The 15091-nt window shown below is 33.2% G+C and overlaps 1 protein-coding gene across 1 annotated transcript; it reads left to right on the top strand.

The window, feature by feature from the left end:
* The first annotated feature begins 4244 nt into the window (after positions 1-4244).
* On the top strand, positions 4245-6281 carry LOC137809468 (L-type lectin-domain containing receptor kinase IX.1). The gene has a single exon (XM_068610576.2). It carries the CDS (start codon positions 4245-4247, stop codon positions 6156-6158), a length of 1914 nt encoding a protein of 637 aa, XP_068466677.1. The 3' UTR covers positions 6159-6281.
* Positions 6282-15091: the final 8810 nt, after the last annotated feature.

Below are 15091 nucleotides of genomic sequence, written 5' to 3'. Positions count from 1 at the left end.
CATATAATTTGATAATTATTATTTCTTACTCCCCTCAAGTTGGTAGGTGAAGATCAAGAACCCCAACTTGTGTCGTAGCGTCAAAAATCGTTCTTTGCCCAATGCCTTCGTAAAAATATATGCGAGCTGATACTGTGTCGGTACATATGAAGGACTGATTATCTATCTCAATGTGTTTTGTGCGTTCATGAAATACTGGGTTTGTTGCTATATGTAATGCCGCTTGATTGTCACAGAAAAGTTGAACTGGCAAGTTACATGGCACCTTTAAATCCTGCAACCGATATCGCAACCAAACTATCTCCAAACAAGTATTGGCCATTGCGCGGTATTCTGCTTCCGCTGATGATCTTGATACGTTTGTCTGTTTTTTTGACTTCCATGAGATAATAGAGGAACCAAGAAAAATGCAATATCCAGATACTGATCTCCGAGTTGTCTGACAACCTCCCCAGTCTGAGTCACAATAAGCTGTCAATGTCAGATTGTTTTCGGATGGCAATAGTAATCCTTGTCCTGGTGATTTAGGACTCGAATTGCGGCATCCCAATGAGGTTTCCGTGGATTCTGTATATATTGACTTAGGGTCCGAACCGAAAATGCTATGTCAGGTCGAGTAACCGTGAGGTATATCAGTCGTCCCACGAGTCGCCTGTATTTGACTGGATCCTTTAATAACTCTCCATCGTCTGGTGTGAGTTTTAGGTATTGTTCCATTGGAAATTTGTCTGGACGAGCACCTGTGAGTCCCGTATCCTGCAAAATATCAAGCGCATATTTTCTTTGGGACATGTAAATACCAGCTTTGGAACGGGAAAATTCAATCCCTAGAAAATATTTTAGGTCTCCAAGATCTTTAATGCGAAATTGTTGTAATAAACAATCTTTAACACGCTGAATTTCTGTCAAATCATTTCCTGTCAGAAGAATATCATCCACATAAATCAAAAGGGCAGTAAATGATGAGTTATTCTGTCTTGTGAATAGAGAGTAATCTGTCTTGGACTGTTGAAATCCTACAGATTTAATCACATGAGAAAATGTTGAAAACCATGTTCGAGATGCTTGTTTGAGACCATAAAGGGATTTGTTGAGTCGACATACAATGTTCTCCCCCTGTCGATGATGTCCGGGTGGCAAGTCCATGTAAATAATTTCATGCAATGTGCCATGTAAGAAGGCATTTTGCATATCTAGTTGGTGAGTAAACCAATTTCTGGCTGCTGCAATGGTGAGGAGACACCTCAAAGTTGTTAATTTTGCTGTTGGTGAAAAAGTTTCAGAATAGTCGACACCTTCAATCTGAGTGTACCCCTTTGCGACAAGGCGCGCCTTATATCTGTCGACGCTACCATCTGAGTTGTACTTTATTTTATAGACCCATTTGCATCCGATGGGTTTCTGCCCAGCGGGTAACGGTGTTAAGGTCCACATTTGATTTAGCTGCAAGGCGGAAAGCTCTTCGTCCATTGCTTTTTGCCAATTTGGATCAAGGATAGCTTGAGCATAAGTGTGAGGTTCTTTGGTGGCTGTGATGTTAGCAAGATATGCACTATGTGTAGAAGAAAATCGTGAATTAGAAAGAAAATGATGCATAGGATACCTGGTTCCATTCGGTCGGTCTTGGGCAGTGGTCGAATGATTGGCTTGGGATCCCGTTACGTAGTCTTGAAGCCAGGAAGGTTGGGTTGATGTGCGATTGGATCGTCGAACAGGAAGGTCGGTTGGAGAAGGTTTGGTAATGGGTGGTAAACTTCTTGGCATGGGAGAAGAAGGTTGGTCTACTGGAGGTTCAGGTGTATTATGACGAGTAGGAGAAGAAGGTTGATTTGATGGAGGTTCAGGTGCATTGTGACGAGTAGGAGAAGAGAGTTGGTTTGATGGAGGTTCAGGTGTATTGTGACGAGTAGGAGAAGAGAGTTGGTTTGATGGAGGTTCAGGTGTATTGTGATGAGTAAGAGAAGAATGTTGGTTTGATGGAGGTTCAGGTGCATTGTGATGAGTAAGAGAAGAAGGTTGATCGAGTGAATGTTGGACAAGAGTAGGTAAGTCAATGTCAATAGTGGGCAAAATACCTTGTAATGGAGGTGAGGATTGTGTCTGTGACTGTTGGCAGAATGGGAAAACAGTTTCATGGAAGATGACATCCCGACTTGTAAAAAAAGTGCCTGCATCTATATCAAATAATTTGTATGCTTTTTGACTGTGAGGATAACCAATGAAAATGCATTGTCGGGCACGCGGATCAAATTTTTGCTTAGGTGAAACAACAGTTGCGTAATAGAGGCAACCAAAAGTTTTTAGGTGAGAAAGTGAAGGTGGTTGATTATATAGTAGCTCAAAAGGTGATTTATTTTTTAGTAAAGGTGATGGTAAGCGATTAATGATATATGTGGCGGTTAAGACGCATTCTCCCCAAAATTCTAATGGTAAATTGGACTGAAATAGGAGGGCTCGTGCTGTGTTTAAAACATGTCTATGTTTGCGTTCTACTACTCCATTTTGTTGAGGAGTGTAAACGCAAGTGCGTTGACATTCAATATCTTTTTTGAGAAAAAAATCATACATTGAAATAAATTCCAGTCCGTTGTCAACGCGGATGGTTTTAATAGATGTCTGAAATTGATTTTGTGCAAATGTAATGAATGACTCTAAGAGATGTTGGGTTTCAGATTTGTGATTCATAAGAAATAGCCAAGTACATCTAGTATAGTCATCGACTATAGTGAGAAAAAAACGTTTTCCAAAATGAGTTGGGGTTTTATGAGGACCCCAAATGTCACAATGCAATAGATTAAATGGAGAATGAGATTTTATCGTGCTTAAAGGAAAGGGTAGCCTTATCTGTTTAGCTTTGGGACAAATACTACAATGATTATGAATGGGAATGAGATTTTTACTGATAGGGATAGGTAGTAGGGAAGATACAAGCTGTAGACACGCCGAAGAAGGATGTCCAAGGCGCTTGTGCCATAAATCAGGATCGGTCGATATTTGAGATGCGTGGGCTTGGTTTGGAAGAGGGGACATGTAGTATAAGCTTGCGTGTTGTTTACCCGAGCCAATCATCCTCCCCGTAGCCAAGTCCTGTAAAACGCAACCATGTGGAGTAAAAACGACACAACTGGTTATCTTACTAATGGACATGAGATTTAAATTAAAAGAAGGAACACAAAGAACATCTTTGAGAGTGATTTTGTCATTGAATTTAATTGTGCCTGTAGATGAGATGGGCGCAGTTGAGCCTGTGGGCAGATTAACATTTGAAATAAATGATGATGAAGTGTGTGTGAAAAATTGTGAATCAGATGCAATGTGATCGGTTGCTCCGCTATCCAAAATCCATGGTTTCGTAAAAGCAGAATTAGAAGAGGAGTTATGGGCAAGCAGACCTGCAGAGCTAACAAACGTGTCACTTTTACCGTTATTGTTGAGCGAGTAAATAGCCCTTGCCAATTGCTGAATTTGCTCGGCACTGAAGCGTTGTACGAGGTTTCTATCGGACTCGTTACTGGTGCCTTCTTTACAATGACATGATGATCGGTGCTCTGATACCATGTAAGAAAATGATAAAAAATGGTAAGAAGAAGATATGTTTATTATTCTTATGTGTATATTACATCACTCATGTATAGAAAATATATAGGGAGTTTCTCTCTCCCAAATTACAATCTAATTAGGTAGGATACTAATAATGAGATTCTATAATTATTAAATTAATTGCATATAATTGGGTACAATATCGTCAAATATTGCATATAATAATTGCATATAATTTGATAATTATTATTTTCTTAATATAAAAGGATCGTTAGTTAAGGTATATATAAAAAATATTTTCTAAAATAAAATACGGTGGTAGAAAAAGACTTATTTAAATAGTTGATCGTCTCCATCAAACTTGATTATTTGCATTATATTTTAAACCATTAACAAGAGATGCCTTTGATTCATGAATATTTCCGCTAACTAGCACAGCAAAGTTTGTACGTAATTAATTATAACTTTCAACCAGTTCGAATATTGCCGTTTGCAGTTGCAAAACTATAAGGTGGTTGTGCCCAGCTCCTTCTTTATGCATCGTGAATCCTATGTTTTCTCATAGGAACAGTCATCACAATGTTGAGGGTTGAGACAAATACCATTAACCTTATCCAAAAAAGAAAATGCATATAATTTATCACACAACTTACAATGTGTGTGAGACTTCAGAAAAGATTATTAAACACAACTCTCACTTACCAATGGCTGGTTATGGATTACTGTTCCTGTTCATCTTAATCATCAACATTGCAATTACAAATGCTCATACTCAGTCTCAGTCTTTTGAGTATCCCAACTTCAGTTCAACTTATATAAAGCAGCTTAAGCTAGAAGGGAGTGCTTATAGCTACGGTTCTGCTATCCAACTCACAGCGAACGCAATAAACCCAAAGAACTGGTTGGGGACCGTAGGGCGAGTCACGCATCCTGAGCAAATAAACCTTAGGGACAACAATTCAAATGAACCAAGAGACTTCACTACCAACTTTTCCTTTGTTGTTTCCTCAAATAAGAGTGTTTATGCAGATGGTTTGGCATTTTTCCTTGCAAGCCCAAATCTGCCTTCCACAAAGAGCATACAGCTAAGAGGAGGAAGTCTCGGCGTTGGCCTTACGGATGGTTACCAAGAGCTTAGCATGACAGGTTATCAATTCCTGGCAGTGGAGTTTGACACTTTCACAAACCCGTGGGACCCAGTTGGCGCTCATGTTGGCATAAATATCAATAATATGAACTCTAAAGTTCTTGAGAAATGGTGGATAGATATTACACACAGAAAAGTGTGTAACTGTGGTATTGTATACGATTCTAGGAACAAAATTTTGAATGTCTCTTACACTGGATACAAATTCAGGGATGGGAAAGTGAGAAAGATTACACAACACCTTTCATACCCTATTGATATAAGGCAGCAATTACCAGACTCGGTTATTGTTGGCATATCAGCTGCAACTGGAAAATATTTTGAGGAACATACCTTGCTCTCATGGTCGTTTAGCGCAACCCCACCAAGTAAGGACGATCCGGAGAAGGCAAGGAAGTCTGTCATCATAAAATTGTTGGAGGGAATAGGAATTGGTGCTGGTTTGTTTTTTATTTTGTTAGGATTGGTTCGGATTTCATTAGGGATGATGAGCAAGGGAAAAGAAATAGATCACACTTCAGAAGCCACTTCTGATCGAAAGTTGGATGATGAACTCCAAATGAGCACTGGACCTAAGAAAATTAGTTATCATGAATTGGCAACTGCAACCAACAACTTTGATGAGACGAATAAGCTTGGCCAAGGAGGTTTTGGTGGTGTTTATAAAGGCTATTTCAAAGACTTCAACACCTATGCAGCTATAAAGAGGATATCAGCAAATTCTAAGCAGGGTGTCAAACAATACAAAGCAGAGGTGACGATCATTAGCCAATTGAGGCACAGGAATTTGGTGAAACTCACTGGTTGGTGCCACAAGAAGAATGATTTTCTCTTGATATACGAGTACATGGAAAATGGCAGCTTAGACTCTCACCTTTTTCGGGGAGAAAGTTTATTGTCCTGGCAAGTGAGGTACAACATAGCCTTGGGCTTGGCCTCAGCATTGCTTTACCTACAAGAAGAATGGGAGAAATGTGTGCTTCATAGGGACATCAAATCAAGCAACATAATGTTGGACTCTAGCTTCAATCCCAAGCTTGGTGACTTTGGCCTAGCTAGGCTGGTGGATCATGATAAAGGGTCAGAAACCACAGAAGTGGCTGGGACCATGGGTTACTTAGCTCCTGAATACATGAACACAGGCCATGCTCGAAAGGAATCTGAGATATTCAGTTTTGGGGTTGTTGTGTTGGAGATAGCCACTGGAAGAAAAGCCATTCACCACAAACACATGGAGGGTGAGGTATCAGTGGTTGAGTGGGTGTGGCAGCTCTACCAATTGAGAAATCTGCTTGCAGCAGCAGATGCAAACCTACGTGGGGAATTTGATGTGCAGCAAATGGAATGCTTACTGGTTGTTGGTCTTTGGTGTGCTAATCCAGATTCAGCATCCAGACCTGCAATAAGGCAAGTGATTAACGTCCTTAACTCTGAAGCTTCTTTACCAATTCTCCCACTGCAAGGGTGTTAGTTGTGCATGCAATGTATCCATGTTAAAGGACAAACTTTGTATGACTGTGCTTTATGTTTTGTCTTATAACCTGATGAAACTCTAGTAGGTAAGGTCTGTGATGTAAACAAATTGAGACTTTAGTCTGCCTCTTTTTTCTTATTTTTCTATGTATATGTCTTGCTCTAGATGGGTTGGAGGATCCCAAAATAGTCTGTTTAATTCAATTCTTTTCCTATAAAGAAAAGGTGTTCATGAATCATTTTTGCCTACTGAGAACATTCCAAAACTATTTTTTAATGAAAAATTAGATAACAAAATTTAAGCATATATATTATATATCAGGGCTGTGTCTGCTAAATGTGAAAAAAATAGGGTTTTCTTTTTTCTCTATTTCAAGAATGACAACAAATACAGATTGTTGTATCACTGTATCATAGTTATGCTTAACTGTTATAATCTTTGTTAAACATAGTATTCTATATTATAAGACATTTTTTAATAAGGTTAAAGAATTTCCTTTATGAAAACTGGCATTTATTAAATTATATAATAAAACTGAAATAAAATAAATACAAAGTAACAAATCTATACTTAATGAAATCCTAACCATGTACAACATATCCGTCTTCATTAAGAAATTGGTTTCTTACCATTTCATTTCCCTTAAAAAGCTACAAGTCAATTGCTTTTTGAAAAAAAAAAAATCTTAAACAAATAACATTTTAGGGACATATATATAATTATTTATTTGCCTTTTGATTTTGTTTATATTTTTTTATAGGATTATTTCTAATTTAATTTAGTTTACATAATTACATATAAACATTAAAGAGGTTGGTTATCTAAATCAAAGTATAATTGTGTGAGCCAACAACTAATAGAGTAGATACATTAGACATTGAGGTTTATTAAGAAAAAGTCAACTAGTGCTCATGATCTGGTTTGTATTTTAAATATTTTGCGGCTCAACTCACTTCTATCAATTCAATAGATGATTTTACATTTTAAAAAGTAAGAAAATAACTTTAAATAATTATTTTAAGAAACTTGTATTTTTTAAATTTAATTTATATTTTAATAAAATTATTTTTATTAAATGGATCGGACAAAAAATAAATGGATACACAAACATACACAGTCAAATTTACTTATAGGAAGCTACAAAATGGATACGTGTTTCTTTCTGCATACCAACAAAATACCCCTATCAATTTCTCTTTACTCTTTTTAAAATTAAAATTGATTTTCACAACATATTTTCTGGAATTCATAAAATATAATTTTAGAAAACGTTTTTCAGAATAGAATATCTAGAATAGACTTTTCAGAATTTACGTGTATTCTTCAAAAATAAATTTTGCAAAAAATGTTCTTGAAAGAGCTTTAACAAATTAGATGAAACATTTCGTTCATTTTAAACCTAATTGATTGATGGGGGATTATAGAAAAATTTGAAGGATAGAGGAAGAAACATCCAAATGGATAATACGGGTACTTGTATACAAATGGGCGTTGATTTATTTTTTATCAATTAAATTAAATCGATCCATTTAAGGGTAGTAAAATCCTCGTCAAATTCTCATAAAGAGAATAAAAGATAAAAGTTCATTTCCATCTTCGTATTTAAAATTTATAGATTAATTCTCTACTTCCTTTCCAACACTAATAACTGAAGAAAAAAACAACGCACCAACATTAAATCGAGTACATACATACCAAGGGTTCAAGACACCATTAAGAGAATGAGAAACTCACTGACGATATCTTTGAGTTTATCCAAGACCAAATCTTGACCTGTGCCAGAGAAAATACCTCAGTATGATCAACCACTCCTCATTTAAACAAACAATTATTTCTGTATCTCTAAATCTCATTGACCAAAGCTATCTAAATATTACTCATAGTAAGATTAACTGAATTAGGTGCATCCAAAATTTTGAAGTGTTCAAAATGTGACCCGAAAACAATAAGATCAACTGAATTCATTCCCATTATAAATTGTTTCTAAGAGCTGGTTTACTTAATCGTTTCTATAAATATTTTGTCGTAATTAAAGTTGTCAATTCAATAGGCAAGTTGAGTTGATTTTATTTTTTAAAATAAAAATATATAGTTAAAAAATTATTTTATAAATAATACCAAAATTTAATTTTGTTATTTAAGAAAATGATATATAAAGTTGAAGAATTAAAATGATTTTTTTTTACAATAATTTTAAATAAATTGGGTTAAAAATGATTTGTTTGATAAATTAAAAATATTTAGTATTTTTTAAATACTGTTAAAGTTAAAAATACACTTATAAAAAATGTAATATGATTTATGTATAATTTTTTGGATTATATAATATATGAAAATATAAATTATATCATATGTAAAAAGTAATAATATAAATGTATTTATGTAAAATAAACGTCTTAAAAAATAAACATTACCTTTACGATTTTCTATGAATTTTACACTAGAAGGAGAAAATAATGTTTCACGTCAGCTTAAAGTCGTGTCAAGTTGGCACAACTTCTGCCACGTCAACATCTGAAGTCGTGTCAACTTGGCACAACTTTGTCCACGTCCTATATATATAATTTTAATTTTCTTGTTTATAAATTGAGTAGTAAGTTATATTTAAAATTAATTTCATACATAATATTTTAAGTGTGTTAGTTTTAAGCAATAAAAAATTGGATAATTGTGTATGCATCATGTTTGACGGTAATGTAATATATTAATTTGATTATTATATTAATAAAAAATATGAAAAAATTGTTATTATATTTAGAAATAAAAAGAGAAATAAGAATTAATTATTTAAAAAATAAATAGAGAATTGTGTTCCACATATAATTTGTATTTGTATGCATATCTTGATTCTGTATTTGGATCATAATGGAGTATTAACATATAATAAGATATTCAACACCCTAAACTTAATTTAAAAAAAATTTACTGCACCCTAAATGCACAAATTTTTATATAATAAAAGAATTTAAAGTTATATAATAGTTTTAATAATATTCACCTCACGGATCTTGTTTTAATAATAATAATAATAACATTAGTATGTTTTTTTAATTTATAGTATTCTTCATTCACTCATCCAAAATTAGGTTTTTTTTTACCATCATGGTTTCTTTTTTATCAAAATGGATTTGCTTTTAAAAAAATAACAAATATGGACAAGTCGTGCTAACTTGACACGACTTCATGTGTAGATGTCGTATCCACTTGGCACGACTTTGTCACGTCAGCCTGAAGTCGTGTCAAGTTGGCACGACTTCTGTCACGTCAACCTCTGAAGTTGTGCCAACTTGACACAACTTTGTCCACGTCCTATATATATAATTTTAATTTTCCTTTTTATATATTGAGTAGTAAGTTATGTAATATTTAAAATTAATTTGATACATAATTTTTTAAAGGTGTTAGTTTTAAGGAATAAAAAATTGGATAATTGTGTATGCATCATGTTTTGACAAAATGTAATATATTAATTTGGTTATTATATTAATAAAAATATGACAATTAAAAAGAGAAATGAGAATTAATTATTTGGAAAATAAATAGAGAATTGTGAGGGAGTTTCGTCTGCCTTGTCTACATATAATTGTTGTTTGCTTATTTTGTCATTTACAACTAACGACATTTATCGCCTCAGCATACAATCTCTACAATATTTCCAAGGCTTATGAGGTCTAATTTAATTCATGAAATAGATTATTCAATTCTAAATAAACCAAAAAAATGTTCATATTGCAAAACCGAAGGTCACAATAGAAACAATATTCCCCACAAACAAGCTTGATAATAAAATTCAATTTCAAGTTTGATTATTAATTTCCTCATTTTTTTACATAACTATTTATTCCTTCATAAAAAAATTATTTATCAAATTAATTTATAATATTACATTATAATTGTAATTATAATATATATATATATATATATATATATTTAAAAATAAGATTTAAAAAAAAATACTAGAAGGAGAAAATAATGTATCCCACAAACCTTTAAACATTTTTCTTTTCCTTGGATGCAAGAATTAAGAGAAAAAAAAAGTGTAGAACAAAGAACAAGTGAAAGTTACAAGACTCCATTGTTGTTTCATTATATAACAAATATTAAGTCTGAGTTGAATATAATATTGACAACTTTAGTCTTTACTTTTAACCATTTCTATTGAAAGTTGCATTTACTAATGATAACTTTAAAAAAAAGTTGCAAAGTTATTTTCACCAATGACAACTTTGAAAGAATTTGCAAAGTTACTTTCACAATTGTCGACTTTCAAAAGGGATTAAATAAAAAAATTTCACTTACCATTTAAAGTAGTTACAAAGGTTCCATTCAGCAATGACAACTTTCAATTTCAATTGAAAGTTGACTTCACCGTTGACAAGGCAACTTTGGAAGAAGTTGCAAAGTTGCATGCACCATTAGCAACTTTCAAGAAGCACCAAATAAAAAAGTTTCAATAACTATTGGAAACTCAAATTGAAGACCACAACCAACTTTATTTTCTTAAAAGTAATGTTTTATTTTCTCGCCAGCTTTGTTTTCATATTATCTTTACATGACTAAAATTTTCACTTTTAAAGAAGTTGCAATAGTTGCATTCACCATTTACAACTTCTATTGAAAATTTTCTTTACAAATTACAACTTTGGAAGAAGTTGCAAAGTTGCTTTTTCTACTATTTGTAACTTTTAATAGACACCAAATAAAAAAGTTTCACTCACCCTCGACACAAGTTCCCTTCATCATTGGCAACTTTTTCTACTATTTAACAACTTCTATTGAAAGTTGCCTTCACCAATGGCAATTTTGAAAGAAATTGCAAAGTTGCCTTCACAATTGTCAACTTCCAAAAGAGACCAAATAAAAAGGTTTCACTTACCATTGGAAGTAGTTAGAAAAGTTGCATTCATCATTGAAAACTTTTATTGAAAGTTGTCTTCAATGTTTGCAACACAACTTTTCCAAGTCTTGAAATTGACAATTTCTATTGAAAGTTGCTTTTGTCAGTCACAACTTTTGAAAAAATTGGAAAGTTGTCTTTTCCTATGACAATTTTGAAAGAAGTTGCAAAGTGTCCTGCGCCATTAGAAACTTTCAATAGGCACCAAAATAAAAGAGTTTCACTCACCATTGGAAACTCCAATTGCAAGACCATCAGCAACTTTATTTTCTCACAAGTAATGTTTTATTTTCTCACCAGCTTTGTTTTCAGATTATCTTTACATAACTACAATTTTCACTTTGGAAGAAGTTGCAATAGTTGAATTCACCATTCACAACATTTATTGAAAGTTGCATTTATCATTCACAACTTCTATTGAAAATTTTCTTTACCAATTACAAATTTGGAAGAAGTTGCAAAGTTGCTTTTACCATTTGTAACTTTCAAATGACACCAAATAAAAATGTTTCACTCACCATGACACAAGTTCCCTTCATCATTGGCAACTTTGTCAAGCCATAACTTTTTAACCACTTCTATTAAAAATTGCCTTTACTATTGACAACTTTGGAAGAAGTTGCAAAATTGCCTTCACCAATGACGACTTTGGAAGAAGTTGGATAGTTGTCTTCACAATTGTCAACTTTCAATAGAGACCACATAATAAAGTTTCACTTACCATTGGAAGTAATTGGAAAATTTGCATTCAGCATTGAAAACTTTTATTGAAAGTTGTCTTCAGTGTTGGCAAGGCAACTTTACCAAGTCTTGTAACTAACAATTTCTATTGAAAGTTGCCTTCACCAATCACAACTTTGGAAAAAGTTGTAAAGTTGTCTTCTCCTATGACAACTTTGGAAGAAGTTGCAAAGTTTCCTGCACCAGTAGGAACTTTCAATAGGCACCAAATAAAAGAGTTTCATTCACCATTGGAAACTCCAATTGCAAGACTACCACCAACTTTATTTTCTCACAAGTAATGTTTTATTTTCTGGCCAACTTTGTTTTGAAATTATCTTCACATGGCTACAATTTTCACTTTGGTGTGGTACAATAATCACAATGACATATATTCTTTCTGCCAATGAAGTTTGAATTCAAACTTTCATTTTTTGAAACTCACAAGCATGTCTATTTAATATACTCCTACCTCCTTTGCAATACCCATTCAACCACCACCCATGCTCACCTTTATATTTCTCTAGGCTTGCCATTGTTTTGGAAGTGCTTAAGTGTGACACTCAATCACAAAGGTAATTTCTCTCTAATATTTCTATGAGTGGATCTGTATGCATATCTTGATTTTGACTAAAATTTATTTTTATATATTTGAGTAAAAATTACGTGTAAAATAAATTTGTTCTAATGTAGTAATATCTTTAAGCTTGTAAACAATATAATAGAATAGACTTTTCTGTTTGTATTATCATTTTGTATTTGAGTTTAGGTGGAGTTAATATAAAATAACATAATAGACTTTTCTGTATTTGGGTCATAATGGAGTATTAATATATAATAACATATTTAGCACCCTAAACTTAATTTAAGAAAATATCACTGCAACCTAAATGCACAAATTTTTATATAATAAAAGAATCTAAAGTTATATAATGGTTGTATCGACCAGTCCTCGGGTGTAGTTGATCGCTAGTAATAATGGGACCACGTAAGCTGGGTCCCACGAGCGGCGTGGGCCAGTGTCTCACAATGCACGTGAGCAAAGGTGCAAAAGAGTGGTCAGATATCGATCACTAGGATGTGTTGAGGTGTCCTCGACAACATAGTGAGGGCGATGAGACATCGGTGACTCAAACAGCAGAGCTGGGCCACGAGAGGTGGGTCCCAGACCACACACCAATTATCAGTTAGGGAGAAACCTAGATCACGAGGGGTTCATGCGTGTGGTGTGGATGACGCATTCAGGCGTAACACGAGTAAAGAACCACTGAAAGAGATACGACTTGTGAGGGTCACGTTCCAGGAGTAAACTGCATGCATGACACGTGAACAGCTAGGAAACTCCCAAGACGGATGAGGTCTAATTTATTCCATGAAATAGATGATTTCAGTGTACAGTCTCCACAATATTTCCAAGGCTTATGAGGTCTAATTTAATCCATGAAATTGATGATTCAATTCTAAATAAACCAAAAAAATGTTCATATTGCGGGACCGAAGGTCATAATAGAAGCAATTGACCGCACAAACAAGCTTGGAAATACAATTCATTTTCAAGTTTGATTATTAATTTCCTCATTTTCTTTACGTAACTATTTATTCATTCATAAAAAAATTATTTATCAAATTAATTTCAAATATTACATTATAATTGTAATTATAATTAAATAATTATAATATATATTTATTTAAAAACATTAATTTTTTTTAAATATGACGTGGACAAAGTCATGCCAACTTGCACAATTTCAGGTTGACGTGGTAGAAGTCGTGTCAAGTTGGCACGACTTGCCTAAATTTGTAATTTTTTTAAAAGCAACCCCATTTTGGTAAAAAGAAAAAAAAAACCCTGTGTGGCGAAAAAATCCCAAAATTAAGACATATTTTCAACACAGTATGATATGCCACAGGAGACTACACAACCTCACTATCAATATCATGTCGGATCTTCTTTTCAAGTTCAATCGTTTCAACAACAATCTTTTCGTTCGCTAGGTGTTCAACCGACCCAGTTGTTCAGATATAGGGATCAATCTCACATGTCATTCCAATCATCATTCCATTAACCACTTTTCAGATACTCAACATTTTCATCTCAACAACAATTTTTTGCTGGTCCATCAAATCCCTTTGCAACCTCTACCATGAACCCCCCATCTGCCTACAATCCAATGTCATCCATGCAATATTATCGACCAACAATGCTTTCACAGGTGTCCAGAAATCAAAGTGATGACAATGAAGTCGAAAGCACCAATGATGGCATTCCTCCTCCGTCCCCTCCTACCCTTCCATCCAAGCAACTACCACAAGGACGACCACGAAGACAAGACACCATGTGACACAACTTCTCATAGATGACAATTTTTCCTACATTTCTATTTTCTAATCATGTATAAATTGTACTTATTTATCATTTTATAAATATTGTTTAAATGTCACTCCTTTTATTTATAATTGTATCAACTATAAACGCTACTTCACGAACATAATTTCAATTTTTTTTTAAAATAATTTTTTTTAATTTTATCAATATTTAAAAAGTACTAAATATTTTACTTTTATTACACAGCCTATTTTTAATCTAACTTAATTTTATGTAACTTTATTTTTTGTGAAAACAAAATTTAGTTTTAATTTTTTAATATTATTTATCTATAAAATACAAATTTTCACAATATTCTTATTCTTATTCATTTCATGTAATTTAAATAAAAAATATTATTATGTACATTTTTTAATTTAAAAAATATTAATTATTTAAAAAAATCAGCTTAACTTGTCAATAGAAATGACAACTGAGATAAAATATACTAAAGTTGTCAATTTAGTGTCCAATTTTATTTAAACTAAAGTTATGAATTCGATTGACAACTTTAATTAAAAAATAATAAATTAATAAATTTAATTGATGTTGACTACATCATTAACAACTTTAACTAAGAAAATGCTTTGGTAAAATTTTTGCTACAAGTATTCTCTTTGTTCTCTCAAATGAAATGGGCACAACTGATATGTAGGAATTTATATACAGAAGCCGCGATTTGCTAGTTTTCATGCAGGGATGTAGGGATTCTGGACAATCTCTGTAATGGGGGATTCTCTGGATTTTCTAGTGTAAAATCGGGTATAATCTAATCAATCTCAGACTTCATAGTTTAGAGCTGTCTTATTTCATATTGCAAATCATTCTCATAAGAGAATAGCAATGATGAAAGTACTTAAAGGAAGCAATACAACATGAATAAATAACACTCAAGGTATCAGGCATGGGAAGAAAAGTTCAAAGATGTTATGCAGCAGAGGAAGGACG

The sequence above is a fragment of the Phaseolus vulgaris genome, chromosome 2 (genome assembly GCF_051622355.1).
Source record: "Phaseolus vulgaris cultivar YP4 chromosome 2, ASM5162235v1, whole genome shotgun sequence".
Classification (NCBI taxonomy): domain Eukaryota; kingdom Viridiplantae; phylum Streptophyta; class Magnoliopsida; order Fabales; family Fabaceae; genus Phaseolus; species Phaseolus vulgaris.
This window is presented reverse-complemented; position numbering and strand designations above follow the sequence as displayed.